Below are 18,509 nucleotides of genomic sequence, written 5' to 3' on the forward strand. Positions count from 1 at the left end.
CTTTGATCATTAAAGCAGTCTTTATCAGACTGTTTATGTAAAGCTTGAGCTGCCACGATTAAAACCATCTTGAACCTTAAAAAAAAAGGTTTGCTCTAAAAATAGGTTTCCAAACATGAGCAAAGTGAAAAGTGAATACATACGCAATACTCATTTTCTTGTCTGATCCTCATTTCAAAGGAGCTCTTCACAATCAATCTTAACAATCAATCAGTAAATTGGAAGGTATTATTTTCATGGAAGAGATTATTTTCTTGATTCATGTAAACTCCAAAGTTGGTAATTTTTGAACTGTGCGAAATTACCTTTTGATTAAGAATAACAATAATGATAGAGATAAAATTATGCCAAAAAAAAAAAAAAAGAAAAATAGAAAATTGTCGACAAGTGTTCAAAAAAGTTCGTTAGGTTGATGAGCGTCATAATACAGAAGCATGAGACTGTTTACATATTCGTATAGCATCTGCATTTGTTTTCATTAGGTCGCTAAGTAATCTTTACCGAGGCGAGCTCAGAAGCGATAATTGTGGCGCTTTCTTCAGGCATCTCCGTTTGTAAAAACCGTTGTGACGCAAACTAATCATTTGGGGTACACCGATGACCTAGTTACACAATGATTATCTTGTTTACATCGTTTATTTGCTATTTGCCGTCATGATTGAACCACACAGAAATTAAAATTTGTTCCAAATTTACACATAGAGAAGGCAATTGTTTACTTTACATGCGCTGGGACGACATCATACTCCTAAATTGGAAGTCCATGTTTATTGCATATTGGGGTATGGTGTAATAATTATATCAAGAAAAAAAAAAAACAATAACAACAAAAGAAACCAGTTATCGAATTTATGAGCAACATTAAGCCTGGTTTTCCTCTCCTAAATAAGCATAATAGCATTCGACTCCTCTGCTCCCATCCAGACTTCTTGCAACGGCCGGACGCTCTCTCGTCTTCGCAGAACGCCTGCACTGCAGGCTAATTTGGTAGTAGCACCCAGCTGGTATTTGGGAGGAACCTGTTCGAATTCGATCGAATTTTGAATTTATTCGGGCTCCTTAACAGAAGTTCAAAATGTTACTAGAGTTTCAACATTTTTACTTAAAAAGCCACCAAAGAAATTGGCAGATTATCAAAGAGTTTGCGATCAGATCTTATGGCCTGCTCCTTTATCCTAAATAACCAATCCGATATGGGCGGGTCAAATGGATAGCTCCTCCTGATAGTGAAAGGTTTTTGGCTTTCCGATATTCCTGTTGTTAAGTGCCTAATAAAGAATAGCACTTTGGAAACCGATTTAAACTGCTGCTATTCTGGAACTTACTGTAACACCATGCATAAATAATGACAGTCTGTTTGTTGTCATGGAAATGTGCCTTTACATCCAGTTATTTCATTCGCTGAAACGCTCTACAATGAAAGTAGGTGCGGTATTGAAACGCGAAACTGGCGTGCAAGTTAATAAAATGCTAATTATACCCAACTGTCGGTTGACTTGTTTGCATTATGTCAATTTTTTACCTCAAAACGTAATGAATTGTACGCTTCAACGTATAATTTTGTCAAACCTTAAACAGTCAAATCTCAAGCATTAGTGATCTGTACCGTCATCAACTTACGGCTAATATTAAAATGAAGCAGTTTCTCTCGATCTCACTATCACCGATTACAGCAATGTTCCAGTTGGGTTGACCTATTAACAGAAAGGCTTGAGATGAACAGTGATGCGTTTTTCATGACTGACACTTCTGGTGCGACTGTCTGAAACGATCTTGAACTCGGTGCAAAGCGCTGACTCGCGTCACAGGTCAACTTGAAACAACCTTTTATCTTAATTACTCCGAAATTAGTTGGAATCCTTAAGCCACCATAAGACTCCAGTTGTTTTATTTAAGCTCAGTGGTAAAACAATGGCAAGCTGTGTACGTCGTCGAAGAAAGGAACCCAACGTGGACACCAATTTTCAGGTAACCTCAAACTTGTAGATAAAACGACCTCGTTAGTCGTTATAACCCCGTTGAATATAAATTTTTTTACTTACATTGAAGAGAACACCAGCTGGATCAAATGGATTTTCTGACAAATGGATTTGCGAGAAGCAAGAAATTTCCGAAATACATTATGCCTTAAAGGGAAAAGAAACCAACATGAAAGAAAATCGTTGCTTTGAAGGTCATTTTCCTCAAGTGGTAGAAGATCTGGAATCGCAGACCAGTCAAGCGGTAAGCTCAAAACAAATGGAACATTCTGATCAAAGACAGGTGCAAAATCAAAGTAAGATTAAGGAATTTCAGTATAAACAAAAGCAACTAATTCCAAGGATAAAGCTGCCATTTCCACCATCTACTCTTAAGAACAAGGACCACGATGCTATGCCTACATTTCGACAACGAAAGTTCAGAGTTGATTGCCCTGGTTCCCCGCTCAGTGAGGCGCGTGAAATAAGAGTTAAAAACCGTTTCCCTGTGACCATCTCCGTTGATACTTTCCCTGTTGCGGGTAATCCGGCTCCGTATAGTTGGTCGACAGACTCTAATGACGAAGAATGCAACAAAAATGACGTAGAAGGGGAAAAGGAAGTAAGAAACAATGTTGAGGGTCTCTTGGGTCTCAATTCTCCAATGTCACGCCTTTGGGATTCTGTCACGACATCTGTCACGTCGATTAGTAACCCTCATATTTATAAGAGCCGCGGTCCCCATCCCATCGACTCTTTTGCGCAAAGACCTCTGGAATGGAACGCAAAACTTTGTCGTCAAAATCTAGCGGACAGCTTTGATTCTCAGCGCGGTAAAGATTCCGCCCTGGCGAGACAGATGATCAAAAACTGGCTTACTGACGTTAATATTAGATCTAAATAAGTCCAGGGCACGAAGATTTCAGTTATTTTTGGTTTTGGTTTCGTTATTTTAAACTACCAACTAAAAGCTGAATTGTAACATAGTTATTAGATCCGTTCTTCAAATTCAGAGGCGTGAGCGTCCTTCACATTCCCTTGTGTAGGCTGATGACAAGTACGGTTGTATCAGAAGCTTAATTATATCAGAGGAACTTTTCCACCGACCGTGCTTTCTGCCTAGGTAGTGCTTCTTTGAAGTCACCCTTCGTTTGGGTCTATAGAAAAAAAGTTGTTGTTACTCGACGTATTTTTTGCAGAATCGACACTAAATTTACTCCTAAATAAACCATTTTTAGCGGAAAACTCTATTTTGGAAAACACAAAATTGTTTGGAAAGCGTTGTAAATGTTTACTCTACCGCATTGAAAATGATCTTAATAATCGCATAATGTGTTGGCTGTGCGTTCATCGAGACATGAAGCACATGAAAAGTTCAAGCTGAGAACCTCTGTGTTTCCGCGAGCTTAATGCCTCGACGAACGCTTACGAATGAGCCAGTCGTTTGCATCTTATACACAAAAATACACGGTATTATGTATCTTTTTTTAAAACGGGGGACAAAGGGTTGGCTGGCACTATGGACCCTTTTGGATGATTGATATGAGACAGAATAATCCGGTTCAGCGCCAGACACACTTGGCGGAGTAGAAACTCTTCTTCACTAAATTCAGAAGGCAAAATAGGAGCTGAAATCTTATTTTGCACATTTATTTATTATCATTATTTTCAAGTACAATCCTGCAGCAAGATTGGGTACTCTGACTGTAATGGTATTCTTTTCTTTTTCTTTGCAACTAAGACGGATTAAGTATCCTCTCTTGGCAACATATTTTCTCTTAATCTCACAGATGCTTTTGTCCTTGAATTTTTTTTAGCTCATACGCACGCAATCTGCAGTCCCCTGATCTGCTTAATTAGCTTAGGGTTTGATGTTAAAAAGTCATTTATCATCTCCTACTTTTGATGTCAACGTTATTTCTTTTGACCTGAAAGAAATTGTGGCGCGGTTATTTTGCATTTCTTTTCAACTTATATTATTTTGCTGCGATATACAATTTTTACAAAAAAATTTTATTCGTTGAGCATTGACATATCAGTGTTAATGGTTGTCGCTGTAGTAGATAAGGTAAGGGCAGCCTGTCGTTGCAGATTTGTTGTTACAGCCCGTGGTAAACTGTACCTCTCACTTAGGCAGTTTATTTTTATTTCAGCTTCACCTCTAGATCTGAGCCGTGTTACCCACCTCGAAGCCACTTAACCGTGGATTCACACACTTCAGTAGCCTGGAATGTTGCTGCACAGCCCCCAATCAAACACAAGCGTGTTTACTAAGGAAAAAAAAATTATATGTTAATCAGCTACGTAGTATCTATATGATGAATAATACCTTTGTCATCTTAGTCTAACGTTATTGTTCTTTCTGAAAAATCTGTCATCATGCTATGTTTGAAACGAAATAAAGAAGCTCACAATACCTCGGATAATCTAAACACAGGAACTGTATTTGTCCAGCTATCAAAGCAGAGAATAAGTCTCTGGAAAAAGTGATTTGTATTACTTTCTAAAATCCTCCTTTCAAATACTCAAACGTTTCCGGTAGCATTGTATTTCAATCTACAGATTTAATTTTAAAAAAGTACATGCGGATCTTCATGACCACGCAGTTTTTATCCATTCTATGTTCCAGTGCTGATTCAAGCTTAAATTTGTTACACAAGACACTAGAAACAAATACATTCGTTGAATCCAATCACCTAACACGCTTTAAAGAAATGTAACCGTAGTACATTCTGCACTATACTGCTTGGCAGTTTTCTGCTCTTGTTGAGCAACACAACGAAGCAAAGGCATCGACGGAGACTGCACTTGTAGTGCAATACTTTCTTCTTCCAAATGAGATCATTCTACTTACGTGGTCTAGAACTGAACACATTCAAAATTGATATACGTTGTTAACTTTTTCTTCCAATACATGGATAGGCCGAGAACTTGAGGTGACGTCAAGATCAGGTAGATCGTGTAGGGGCTGGTAACTATACAACACCTTATCGACTTTCATAGTCAATGAAGCATTCTGTCTTTCGTAAATAAATGATGGACCCTCACAGGCTGTTTAAATGGCCTTTTTGTGAAATTGCTGTTCTGTTACCGCTTTTTCGTTCACAAACCACGCTTCTCTCAAATCTGTCCTCCGAGAATGTTTCTGTGATTGAAAGGGAGGGTAAACAGATTTACTGCATCACAGGACTAACCAAAGTTGTGACATTCTCTTAATGAAGGATTAAATCGCCTCCGTTCATTCTATCTCTTCCCTCAAGCTGTTGATAGCACGGTGTTCAAACTCAAAAACTATCCTTTTATAAAAAGATAGTTCAAAGTCATTTTGAAGTTAAGCGTGCCATGCTTCACCGTCGAACCAGCGCTCACGACATCTAATAAATCAAGATCAAGAAAGATGACAAATTTTGATCTCAATTGTCCAATCAAGAATAATTTTTAAGAAGGAAGATGGATGAGGATTATTGTTTCAATTAACGTTTTTATCCATACAACTCTTTCCATTAAGCCATGGAGATTACTTGCTTTCTCGCTCTGGTTTTTTCGAGTTCTTAAGATTGGAATGCCTGCAGCTCTGAGTCGATGTCTAATTCTAAACTTGCTTTTCAGCGTTCCAGTGCAATGCAGCAATGTTATACAGAGATCAATATACTAACAGATTACACATTTTGTTTATAAGGGTTGTTAGTCGAGTAACGAACTCCCTCCCTGCCATGCCTTTGACAGACCGCCAGTGCACAAAGTGTTCATGCCTTCAATATGGGATGGAAAGTGAGCATGTATTAATAGCGCTAAACAACGCTCATTGACTTTTAAGAATTTTATTCTTTCAAGTTTTGCCTCAAACATTTTCATATTATTATGAAATGAAATATATAAATCACACATCGTTTTTTGAAACAAATTCCCAAACCGATAACCCACTTGACTCTTCATATGTCATAACAAGGATTTTGAGTATCATCTTCACAAAATACAAAGTAAATACCACCCAGATACTCAGACCAAATAAATTAAATTTCAAGGAAGCTAAGCCCTTACACAAACACAAGCCGCTTTCCTGAGCGCGAATAAAACTTTCAAGGAGGCCTAACTCAGAGTCTAATTATGGTACAATCAGGCACTGTATAAATTAGAATGACACCATAGACAATGAAAAACACATGGTGTTTTGATAAAGAACTTTTGAGGGATTTTAGAATTTGGCAGTTAATTGTATCAATTTAGCTCTTCATTAGTTCGCTATATACACTCTCATTTCGCAGCTATGGACAATTATTTATAGGACCCCGCGCCAGTCGGGGAAGACGTCTTGATTTCTCAGATCCGCTCCGGATTTGGAGGAATGCAGAGGACATTACGGGTCAGTAAAGAATCACGCGTGAAGCGGATGATTTCCAAAAGACCGTGAATAAATAATTATGGGCTGCAACTGTTTTCGTTTTTCTTTGTTGCCTTACATAGGCGATGATTAAAGTGATACTATTTAATCCTGAAGAATGCTCAGTCATCATATCGATTGATCGATCGTTATGGCATAGAAACTTCATGATACTGAAACGATAAGAAATAAATCGATAGCGGGGAATATAGATCATTTTCCTTCTTAAAAATAGTTCAAAGAAAGCTAGCGACCGGCAATGCTTGTTCCTGTATCGCTGAAACGCCCATGTGTACTTCGTTTTTCGTCTTGTTTGTTAATCAACCAAAAAATTCAGATAATTTCTTAAGTTTTCGATTTAAACGAACAATCCAAATAGTGTTGTAGCCAGTTTTAAAGTTCAACTAAACCAAACAATTCGCAGCTTATAAGGTTGGCTTTCCTCTAGCAGACTTTTTATCATCTGTATGTATCAAAAGAACCAAGTACCGGTTAAAAGCTTTTCGTCCCAGGAACAACAGCTGGTTTGATAAATGATCAATAAAGTCAAACAGAGAGCTGATAACTTACGCGCAACATGCATGCAAGGTCTGCAAAGACTACCAAAGCGAATATTTACAGAGACATTTCCTGGATGTCTGTTTGAATCCAGCTGCTAAGTGATTTTAGCTTTTTCGCAGTCTTTCAGCCAATGGCAAATCATTGAGAATTTTTCGAATGTCTCATCATCATCGTTCTGATCGATCATTCCGTCTTCGTCGCACAATTCTTCGTCTAAATACTCATCGATCTTTACATTTTGAATGTGGTCGACGCATTCGTCTATTTTGTTTTCCTGGCTTGTGAACGCGGACTTTGTGCGCTTGTGGAAGGCGGAATCGTTTATACAGTCTGTTCCCGTTGTAAGTGCAAAGCCAGTTTTGATTAAAGGCAAAGAATTCGTTTTGCGAAGATATTTTTTCTCAACGCCAATTGGTGTTGACATCCTTCTCCTAACTCCAGGTCCAAGAAGCAATGTGTTGTTATCAGGTGCAACTGGGCGTGAAAAGGTTCCATCGTAATTATTATTCATTACACCATTAGTTCCCTTCAGATCTTTAAGATTCTTCTTGATAGCGTCTTCTCCTTGAGACGCGTTTCGCAATGGAGGAAGACACGAGGCTGACAATACCTTAGGCAGCGTTTCCCTCGATTTATGTTCTCCTAGCACTTCAAGAAAATGTTCCGAAGGTCGTCTTACAAGGAACCCTTGATCCCCATTTGTATTGTTCGTCGGTGGTGTAAATGGAGGAGTCATGGATCTCACTTCAGACAAACTAGAGTCATGTTTGGAACTACAGGCACTCCTCGAAGATACAGAAAACATCCTTTCTCTTTTGGAAATATCATTAGCGGTTTCCTTATCGAGGTATGGTTGTTCATAGGCATGGTTGTCGCAGTTTAAAATCGTTGGAGGAGATATTTTGCCTCTTAATGGTAGGAGGCTTTTGTCTGACTTCTTCATCGATATTTCCTTCATTGTGAGCAGAGCTGGAAATGTTTCCGTAATCCTTTCCTGGCTAAGCGCATCACCTATAGTCAAACGAAGTGAAATACAGTTTGTTATGTAATTCTTTAAACCTAAACATAGTCAACGGCCGGCAATGAGAACATTCAGGAATGTAACTCATATCGATTACTGCTCTGTAAAATAGCTTCCACTCAGTAAATAAATGACATTGTCATTTAAGTAGTATAATTCTAAGTTCCGGTTCACAGAAAGTAGGTTCACCCCAAGTTTTAATCCTAAGATGACTCCAAGATGACTCGATTCTGTGCCCTTAAATTTATGTTTTTCTCTATTATAACAATGCTAAACTGGCAATTTTCGTGTTATGAATTTGAGTCATTTTATTAAAGAAAAAATGTTTCCGTGCTATCGTGCTCATTGCTGACAGCTCATCGAGTTAAGTGGTTCAAATAATTTCTGCATAGCAAACAAATTCCTCTATTGGCCTTTTGTTCTTTGTGGTCTGCCTGATTCTACCCGACCGGCCGGCGAGTTTACTTATACGTTAATTTACACAATTCAATTAAGGAAAGAACACAAAATACCTCCCAATAAACAGCCTTGTAATTAATGAACATGTTATGAGTCCTTTTTATGAAGTTTTGTTAGCAGAGAGAAGTGAATCCTTTTCTTCGTTGAACAATGATGTGCTTTATTTACCTGCCCAGAGCGTGTCTTATACTGATCAATAACTTCACACATGACGACCTTTGGTGGTAAAACTAAGAGGAATTGAATGATATTTTTAGATAGAAAATGAACTACTGGAAAACGGCCTACATCCCTGCCACTGGCACTGCTTAAGATAATAGCCGGGTGAAGTCAAATTTATTCTAGATGAATCGAACAATTAGTTAAGTGCCTTTTTTCTAGAACGTTTCTCTTACCTTAGTAAATCCAGGGAGATAATTGAACAATTGATGATAATTTAAACGTTAACAGCAAGGGTAACGCAGAGATCTGGGTTTCTTGTCCCATGAACCGTTTTAGTTGGCTTGATGGCGTCATTTCATTTCGCTGATGAGTTTTGTAAGTAAATATCATTAACACTCAGGAAGCAACAGAGAGATGCTGAAAGTTTGTCAATCAAAGTTGAACTGCTATGGTAATTAATCTTGAGCTATCAAGTGTCTCGCCTTATGGATCGACTCAGTGGCTCACGTGCACCTGGAGTGTTTCACGCGTATGCCAATGAACTACGCATGGCTTAACTCTAAAGATAGCTTTAGGTGTTTTGTATTTACCATTTTCTATTTTCTTGCTACGGCAGGCCTCGAATTTGCTTTCGCTTCAATTTTAATTTTTGTAGACAGTCTTCAAGTGAGCACAATTACACAAGTGGGAGCGTTTTTTATTTCAAACCTGACCTTGTTTCCTATTGTCTTGTTAGTACAAGAGTTCCAAAGTCCATTCATTCACTGGTAATTGCAGGCAGGGTTACAGAACAAAACATATCATCCCAATTATTCAGTCCCAAAAGGAGCCGGGATTTTTAAAATAAAGTTTTACACCTATCGTCGTCACTTTCTGCTTTACGCGCATGATAACTGAAATGTGTAAATATTTTTTTTCTTTACGTATGTTTTCCTCTCGCTAGCCAATGGTTGGTAACAGCATAAACGAGCTAGTTAATTCGCAGGTCAGACATCTTTGATGCCTAGTGTTTTAAAAAGGAAACCTTAAAAATGGTTTCTGTGCTTGATTCAATAGCTGAGTAAATGAATGAAATGAACTTCTTCTTTCACTTGGTGAAATGCATGGAATATTTTCCTCAAAACACGTTTCGCATCAAAATAGTATGCTTCGATTAAACAAAGGTACGTGGTCTGAAACACTGACGCTCCTATGCGAAATTGCTAGTGGGACCAAAACAAGCAGTAATTTAACAAAGATTGATTGAACCATTTTACTAGTTGCATCTTCTCTGATTCTTTTTACAGGGCAAAAGTTTAATTTATCCTAAGGAGCCAAGTCTCAAGAGATGAGAGCACCCCGCGGTGCCTCAGCACAAGTTCCAAATTTACAGACAGTTACTCGAGTGTTAATAATGAATGTATGTCATCAGTTGTGCTACTTTATCTAAAAAGAGGTACCGACGAAAACATAATATTTTTTTAATATTAAGAACGCTTCCTATTTTCCCTCCTCATTCAGCTATCACGTAAAGGAAATAAGTTAATGAATACCGATTTCCAGCTGCAAATGCATTGTACGAAGTCTTTCAGACTGAACTTAAACCCAAGCTACTTGTAGTGTTACGTTTTCTTTAAAAAATTCCAGAATATTTTGAGTGAATAGGCTTCTACGTGCATAAAAATCCTTGTGATATTTTTTTCCGTTGTTATTTTTAGACGAGAAGTTCCTGAGAAGCGACCCTCGCTTTCTAATAAAGTCTTTCAATGACTTCTCGTTCAAAACAGCTTTCGAACCACTTTTTCATAAGTTGTTCAAGCATGAATGTAAAATTTCCTGACTTTAGGATTATGCTTTCATCGCAGTTTAGTTCTCTTAAAATAACCTGAAAATTAGTAGTGGTTGGAAACATGGAGAAAGGATTGCGAATTGAACGGCGTAAAATTTTGAGCTCGTTCTTTGACGGTACTTAATGTACTCCTCCGGTTAGGACAAACACTTACTGTGATGGCTAATACACCTGTTTCTAAGTGCCTGATAAAGGACGTAGCTGCTCAAAACGCCGGAAATTTTTGTGAAAACTATTTCGATTACTCTCTTTCCTTTCGCCTGGGATTATCATTTCTTTCATACTCTTTCCTTTCGTCTGGGATTGTTAGTCACGATATCGAGAGAACCGTTTTGCTCGATTTTTCAAGATCCTTAAACCAATATCATCTGCTGTTTTGATAGAAGACTCTTTCCGCATTCCGCCATAAACGACAGTAACAAGTATGTGAGCATCAAACGATGCAATAAAGTTAGTTATAACACAAAAACGTCCGTAAATGTTACACTTGATGGCGAAATGCTTAGTCTGAGCCACGATTTCACATAAGAATCGTAGATTAAAGGCGACCACTGTGCGATGAGCGGGCTCAAAGTCTACTATCTTGCTGTCACTAGCAACGCTTCCGACGTTGCTGATTCAAGCAGTATACAGAGATCCTTGTTACATGTAGACCAAATCTCTCTCTTAACTCACAAACAAGTTCTTTGTTATTCGCTTAACGTTGCTTAGTCGCAAAATCGGAAGGTTTGAAATTTAAATAATTACGGGAGACTAAGATTCTTTTGTTGCCCTCCTCCGACGATCATTCATGCGTGTTTATAAACCATTGCTGTGTTACGCTGGTGTTTTGAACGCCAAATATCTTACATGCTACGCAATATAGGCACCAATCCCAAACTTACCCAAGGTTCTGGCAGATGATCAATCTTTAAAGGCTGCCGAAAACGCGGCGTAAAAATCTTGTGAGTTGTCTGCTCGATATATTCAATTTGTTGATATGATGTATGTTCCGTTCCCTCTGGCGAAACGTAATCCAGCGCCGGATATCAATTGCTTCCTGGTGCACGTGATCAGGTCATGCACTAATCATGTACTCCGCGATCAAATATGCAAATGTATGAGAACACAGGACATCGCTGTCAAAGATATTAGGATTCTTAGCCTTATTTCATCTTGCTAAATGCATGGGAGGAAATTTATTAATAGGTTAAAATGGGTTAATAATGACATGCTGGCGAAAGGAACGTACAAAAGAAAAACTGTTTCGTAAGTAAGAGTTGATCGGAAAAGTGGACGTGATGCTATCATATAAATTAATCTTTCGTTTCGCTCTCCTAACCTGAGGTCATAAAAAAAATTCCTCCAGTTGGATTTCAGTTCAGTCTCCTGGGGCAGCCACAAAATTGGTTTAGAAAAATTATAAAAAAAGGAAAGCCGAAACCTCAAATCGAACGAAATAAAGATTTTTTTATGCTTTTGAATACAGCCATGAAAGTGTCGTGAATGAGATGCCGACAATGTTCTTTTTGGCTGTTGTTCAAAACGCTGCTTTGGGAAAAGTCGTGGGTGGCGCTTGAAGGTGCACTTCTGTCATTTTGAAGGAGCCACAAAAGACCTCTTTCCTTATGTCTCTCCCCGCGAACATTGAGCTCTCAGAGTCATTTTAATCTAGTTCTCTACATTCATGTTCACTTTTACTCGTGAAAAGTATATCTGAATCCACATAATGTGAATATTTTTTTTCATTCGCCTATACTAAGACACTGAATAAATAAATAAATAATCGAAAAAATAAATTATCAAGGAATGCCATCAAAATGAAATGCAAGTTACAAGGCATTTGCCCGACTATCAAGCGATAGCCTTGGAATTTCCTCTCGAGTTTTCATACGTAATCTCTTTATATATATTTCGTTTGTTCCGGTAGATTAAGAAAAGTTGGGAAAATGAAACAGCAAACAAACCATCCTAGATGCTCGAAAGCAGCAATAATGATAATGATGATAATAATAATGATGATGATAATGTGCTAATAATGATAATAAAAATATTAATAATGATGATACTCATGATCATAACAATAATGATAAGAACAACAACGGAATAAAGATTAACGGTTACTTATAGTAATAGACTGACAAACAAACCGAGGAATGATTTTTTTCTTTTATATATTCATTTGTCGGAATTTTTCTTCCTGATTTGACCTGGCATTGTATGCATCGTATGCGTTAATCATCCATCTCCTCTCTGATACTAAAAATAAAACAAAACAAAACGAAGGTAAAATTCAGTTTAAAGGTCATAGGCTGGCAGAAGTTTGCATCGTTAAATCCGGCCATTTTGTTGCTCCTTTTTCGTTACTTGTTTTTCACCTATTACAGTCACTACTGTCTCATATTTTGCGTTTCCTCTTGTTCTGATCAATAAATAAAACATATGTCATGATCATTGTACATCACTTTAAGCCACTGGAAAGACGTGATCGTGTCTTTTTGTAGACAAGTAGACAAGCATTGACGCGACGATGTAATTGAAAACTATCAAACCAATTAAAATTAAGTAGAACAATGAAAATTAGTGGATCACCTTGGATTCAAAAGATGTTTGATATGACCGACTGTATGTAACTACCTTCACGTACACGATTCATAATTTCTCAAAACTAAAGTTCTTTCTTTAAAACGAGTGAATTCATAAAGCAAACTTGATGGCTTTACAGAGCTTTCATTTTTTCCTCATAGGAGGATGTAGATACGTCGCAATTTTTAGCACAAAGCTACTTACTCAAAGGTGTTCCTGAATGAAAGGTATTTGAATGTGTTGGTTTGCTTACACACGTCATTCACCAACGCCTGTTGCTAGGATACCCCGTTATTATATCTTGGCAATCGATAAAGTTTAATATCTCAAACATTTTAGCCTTGAACTTGCCTTTCAAAAAAAACAAACCAAAACAAAAAAAAATTGTCTTGTCAAGGTCGTTTATATATTGTCTTTCATTTCAGATTGTTTCGCAGTTTTTATGATATAAATGCTTCCCTTTTGTAATCGTCTTTGATGCCATTAGAAATAATAGTACTGCGGTTTTAGGAGAGTTTTAATTGCATATCACCCGCAAATAACTCGAGGGCGAATACGATTTGTATCCAAAGACACTCCTCCAAGTATCCTTAAAGCTTGTGGTAGATAATAATGTTTGTAAGCGCTCTAAAGATAGTTTTCCATTGTGAAAGGCAAAAGCAGTTTAGCAGTCTTACAAACTAAATGCCAAGTAGGAAGTAAGCCGGTTAAAATTTTAACATATGAAATTCAAAGATAAGTAGACACGATGACGGCGTTAGAGAATGAGAAAGAGTGAATGATTTATGAGACTGTGTTTTTTTATCTGTTTTTTTTTTGTTTTATTTTTTTCGATAGTAAATAGAGAGCGACTTTATGAACACAACTTAGAAAAAGTTGGAAAATCTTACCAATAAAAGGAGCTAACTGCTGCCAAAAGAGCGCCATAGACAGCTCAAGTACGTCAAGTGCTAGCTAGCTGCGGCCATTAAAAAAGATGTGTCGATTTTATCGGTTCTTTCGAAAAACATGTAATCTGGAGAAATTATGTGCGGAACTTTGAGTGCTTCGAATGATTCATTGAGGAATCCCAGATCATTTTGACAACAGCGCACTCTCTAGACATGAACATCTTGTAGAGCATGACAACCTGGGCCGTAAATGTTGAATGTTAATGTTGCTTCTTTTGTGGACATGTCACTAAAGTAAATTAAGATATAAATAGATTAAGACGCGTTGTTTTCTTTTTATCGAATTTGGAGAATATTTTTGATAGACTGTAACTGCTGGAGAAGCAGGTGTCTGCTAATGGAAAGAGAGGAAAGATAAAATGTTCTGCTGGCGGATCAAGAAAGCATGTTATTCATCGAAGAAATTGTTGTCAGCTAATATTTACATTGAAAGTATGATAGAGTACTAATAAACTATAGCTTCAATAGCGTGAATGAGATGATAGGTGGAGCCAGGTGTATGGTATTCATGCTTTTCAAAGCGATATGCATGCAACCGGCCTTCATCTACAATAACGAAGACCTCTTAGTTTGTTTTCCACATACCCTACAACATGTTTCTGTTCTTTACTTGCATTATTTAGTATACATATGTTTTCCCTAGATAGTATTCATTTTTTTTTTCTCGAACATGCAGTATTCATGATTTGCCTTTTCAGCCATAGATGAACGATGAACGAAAGTTCAGCTGGTTTTAGCCGATTTTGTTTCCTTGATAATCTTACTTACTTTTTGTTTGGTTCAAAAACTGGGGATTTGAGCACACGGATAGCTCTCCTCTGTTTTCCAGTTCATACGATTCAAACCAAGACGCCGAAAATGCCGGCCTTGGAAGCTTCAAGCGTACATAGTGTCGGAAAATAGCTTATGGATATATTAAGTTTTGCTTTATGTGGAAAATAGAGTGTATACGGAACTGCTCATGACAAGGGATAAATGTAACATTTAGTATTATTCTGACTCGGAAAGAATCATTAGGTTGTACCTCCCTTTCCGGAGAAAGGAAATAACGCAAGTCAGTGAACAATCTCGTACACGCAAATGATCATAATTCTTTTCTTTAAGTGAATATTTTAGAAAAGATCGTCATTCAGTGAGAAGACGACAATAAAAACAAAGGAAGCACTTTAGATGTATTTTACTATTATCATTAAAACTATCATTATTATCATCACTGATACTATTTCAAAAGAGGTAGATACTTCTAAATCGATCAATTTGGCCATTTCTAGCAAAGCAACCGAAGCTATAGTCCATTTAACGCTTGTTGGCAATATCATTGACCGATCGTGACCGTATAAAAGTGGTCTCTTTGTTGCGTAGGACGACAGTTAAATGAAACAATTGCGAAATGCTCACATGCTGACACGACAAGGTAATTTTAAAATAACAATGAACTGAATCTTTCTTTTAATAAGATCAAACATGATTCCACTTCTGCTACCGGGAAAAACGCTTAATTCTGTTTACTTTTTCCATAAGATCTCGACCACTCTGATAAACTATTTCCTCGTAAAAATGATAACCATGATATAACTTAATACACTCAAAATTAAGGAAACTTGTGGTAAACACTGTCATGGTATCTTGATTTTTGAAGGACAGAAATTTGATTTGTATGCATATATTTCGAAATGGCTCATGATCATGAAGCGAGCATATTAGACAGAGAGAGAAAGAGATACGGTTTTTAAAGAAAAGGGGAAAAATATGCCGGTGCTAAAAGGCATGATTAGAATGTTGTTTTTGTTATGTCTTATAATTAAACAGTGGAGTAGAAAATGAAGTATTAATTTAACGCTCAGCAGGTGCCTCGACCATCGCAAAGTGTTATGAATTTGACCTGAGTAAATTAAAAACTCCTTTTGAAGTACTTCATAAATAATTTTATCGTATTTATATCCACAAACACTCTAACCTTACTCTGATAAAAGAAATTCATTTAAAATTCTTCGACCATTTTTAAATATCGACATTTGAGCAACCACAAGTGGGTCGGGGATTCACGATTATGTTACTGACTGACGTCAACCACGCGTTCAAAATGATGAGTCAGGACAACTGCCGTGCTAAAGAATAACCTCAAAATGTTCATGTTAGTTCCGACTTTTGGGTCCAATTTCCTAATTTCTTAATCATTTACACATAAAGATAAAAAAATAGCGTCGTGCACCGGCTACTGATTCGATCTGCACAAAACTAAAAAAAGCAGAAGATTGATTCAGTGCCTTGGATCGGAAGGAAATTGATTTTATTCCTTCTTGTTTCGTTTCTTATATTGTTTGATTGGATTTAAGGAACGGATAATGACTAGAAATCGCGAAAACCTTTAAGCTAATAAAAATGAAAATAATGTGAATTAAAAAATACTGATAATTGTTTGAAATTCCTTCAAACGTTTAAGAGACACCAAACATGGACGAAAGAAAGAAAAAAAAACTCAAAAGCGATATGGTCTTAATTTAAAGCTAGATAAGATAAGACACTAAGTTAAACAACGGGTCCAATTAAAAATTTTCTTATCACACTTAACTTTATGGAATGCGGGCAACCCTTTGTGGTGAACGAAACCAGACATTTGTTTGTTTAACAAATAATTGTTTTGGAGAGAAATTCACAGATATACAATTCGCTATGCCGGCATTGTTATGAGATGACCTTTGCCTTGCTAGAACGAAAACTGGAGCACGTACTCAACCGAAAAACGTGCAAAGTTGCAGGTAATCTACTACTATCTACGAATTATCGAGACCTAAAGGTCGGTAGATAACACCTAACTGTTGAAAGAAAAACAAGCCCGTCAGTTAAAGACTTTGTCTAGCGCTGATTTATTTCAACTCCAAAATATGCAAAATGATAGATGACACAAATGTCCGACATTCTGTCACTCCAGATAACGAATTCCTTTAAAATACCCGTAGATACTCGTTACGATTGATATATTCTTTTGATGAGTATTGATGAAATGAAAGAGACACACTATAAGAATTTTAATTTAAACCCCCCCCCCCCCCCCCCCCGAGTTAAAAATAATTTTCCATCTTTCATGAACGTGACTGCAAGGTCACGAAATGGATCACTCGTTTTCCAAATTAGACAGTGGTTCAATAAATATCAATTAAAAGCGAACTTTAGACAGCGTCGAGATCCATTTGAACTTTAAAGTGTTGTTTCCTTTTCTGTTTTTTTGTTTGTTTGTTTGATCCATCTGAACGGTATCTTTCTAAACTTGTCTTATTCCGAGAACCAACCGGTTTCCATCTAAACCGAAGCTAACCCTATAAAAAACTTTGATTTGACTCGAATATATGGACAAACGCGAACCGACAAAATAGGAAAACCCAATAGGTTTCAAGTTAACAACAAAACAAAATATTTTCATAGTTCTGAACATTTATTAGAATATCCATCCCAATATTTAAGAATAGCTTTCTCACTTCAATTTCAAATCATACAAATACTTTCACACTTTAATATTTTACATCATGTCAAATCATTTTCGATAAGAGAATTGAGTTATTTAATTTATAACTATAAACCACCCTTTTTTAATAGATCAAGTATTATCTTATTGATAGCAAAATATTAAATACCTTAACGCGTGTAAAGCCTTCCTTGCAGTCTTTCTTTTTCTTTAGTTTATAATTCTTTAACTTTCAGTCGCGATCTTGTCTTCTAACCCCGGAATTATTTGTTGTCACTTGAAATAAATGACAACCAGGCTAATTTCGTGTCCTTAATAATTTATACTTTACTGATCATACACATACATACATATGTGTATATACCTAACTCTGACTGTTTAAAAAGCGCTCCAAAATTACAGCTTTAGTCGTGAATAAATCATAGTCCAACTCCTCTTTTTCGATATGTCTTCTGAGGTCAGCTGAATGTTTTTCTTCGGTTCCTTTGCGTGGAGTCTCTCCGTTGTTGAGTTGAGGCAAACTGTTAGAGCACGTATCGTTTTGTATTTTTGTGACGAGAGAAAATTTTCCATCGTTAAAAATGACTGGATGTGAAATTGTTCTAGTAAGTTCGTAGTGTTGTGGGTGATGTACTCTCTCTACCCATTCAGATGAAGGTGCCGGCAGTAGTTGGACATTCTCTTTCAAGTCTCTTTTAATAAGATTTGGTAGCCAAGAGTTTTCGTGGGAGCTTCTTTTCTCTAAGGCCGATTTGAACAACTTCCCTCGTCTTGGATGTGAAGGCAATCCCACCAGTGCTATTATTTCGGTTTTTCCCTGTTCAGTGTCTGAAAAGGCACGAGGTGTTGTAATTCTTGACGGCACGTTACAATCCGAAGATCTCTCACGCAATGAAGGTAGATGCGATGAAGATGACGATCGTCTCGGTAGCATAATATTAGGATTTGGTAGTTCTTCGAGTTGGGAAGACTGATGAATTGGAGTGGCCTTCCTTACAGTCCTCATTGTTCCTTTAAAACTACAACGTCTAAGCTTCCACGGAACTTGTGCCGGTATCAAATTCACGGATGTGTTTGCTGTGAAATCAGTTGCAATGTGATGGAACTTCACATGGATGTCAGTCTTAATGCAGAGGTCACGACATGGTGTTTGATCAAAGG

The 18,509-nt window shown here is 37.1% G+C and overlaps 3 protein-coding genes across 11 annotated transcripts; 1 reads left to right on the forward strand and 2 right to left on the reverse strand.

Annotated features, from left to right (window-relative positions):
- The first annotated feature begins 1,827 nt into the window (after positions 1-1,827).
- On the forward strand, positions 1,828-4,387 carry LOC113669889 (uncharacterized). 2 transcript variants are annotated; one of them, XM_089199209.1, is made up of 3 exons: positions 1,828-1,968; positions 2,050-2,223; positions 4,112-4,387. In XM_089199209.1, the coding sequence occupies exons 1-3, from the start codon at positions 1,912-1,914 to the stop codon at positions 4,121-4,123; spliced, it is 243 nt and encodes an 80-aa protein (XP_089055335.1). In that variant the 5' UTR covers positions 1,828-1,911; the 3' UTR covers positions 4,124-4,387. The 2 variants fall into 2 exon arrangements, with proteins under 2 accessions (XP_089055335.1, XP_089055334.1); XM_089199208.1 differs by lacking the exon at positions 4,112-4,387 and having other exon boundaries at positions 2,050-3,186.
- LOC113669890 (uncharacterized) lies at positions 3,595-11,488 on the reverse strand. 8 transcript variants are annotated; one of them, XM_089199211.1, is made up of 4 exons: positions 11,255-11,401; positions 8,776-8,905; positions 8,549-8,610; positions 5,764-7,911 (listed from the first exon to the last, which is right to left on the reverse strand). In XM_089199211.1, the coding sequence occupies exon 4, from the start codon at positions 7,856-7,858 to the stop codon at positions 6,995-6,997; it is 864 nt and encodes a 287-aa protein (XP_089055337.1). In that variant the 5' UTR covers positions 7,859-7,911; positions 8,549-8,610; positions 8,776-8,905; positions 11,255-11,401; the 3' UTR covers positions 5,764-6,994. The 8 variants fall into 8 exon arrangements, 7 of the variants coding, with proteins under 7 accessions (XP_089055337.1, XP_089055338.1, XP_089055339.1 ...); XM_089199212.1 differs by having other exon boundaries at positions 8,434-8,610; positions 11,255-11,389; XR_016184665.1 differs by lacking the exons at positions 5,764-7,911; positions 8,549-8,610; positions 8,776-8,905 and adding exons at positions 3,595-4,228; positions 4,813-5,332 and having other exon boundaries at positions 11,255-11,397.
- A 5,811-nt stretch (positions 11,489-17,299) lies between these two features.
- On the reverse strand, positions 17,300-18,497 carry LOC113669893 (uncharacterized). The gene has a single exon (XM_027185983.2). It carries the CDS (start codon positions 18,352-18,354, stop codon positions 17,713-17,715), a length of 642 nt encoding a protein of 213 aa, XP_027041784.2. The 5' UTR covers positions 18,355-18,497; the 3' UTR covers positions 17,300-17,712.
- Between the last annotated feature and the right edge of the window lie 12 nt (positions 18,498-18,509).

Source organism: Pocillopora damicornis, chromosome 3, assembly GCF_964200805.1.
Source record: "Pocillopora damicornis chromosome 3, jaPocDami1.2, whole genome shotgun sequence".
NCBI classification, from domain to species: domain Eukaryota; kingdom Metazoa; phylum Cnidaria; class Anthozoa; order Scleractinia; family Pocilloporidae; genus Pocillopora; species Pocillopora damicornis.

Bases quoted from the DNA above. Each gene is read 5' to 3' on its own strand.
- LOC113669889 (XM_089199208.1), top strand. From the start codon at position 1,912: ATGGCAAGCTGTGTACGTCGTCGAAGAAAGGAACCCAACGTGGACACC. The intron at 1,969-2,049 runs GTAACCTCAAAC...CTTACATTGAAG, and splicing joins ACGTGGACACCAATTTTCAG to AGAACACCAGCTGGATCAAA.
- LOC113669890 (XM_089199213.1), bottom strand. From the start codon at position 7,858: ATGAAGGAAATATCGATGAAGAAGTCAGACAAAAGCCTCCTACCATTA.
- LOC113669893 (XM_027185983.2), bottom strand. From the start codon at position 18,354: ATGAGGACTGTAAGGAAGGCCACTCCAATTCATCAGTCTTCCCAACTC.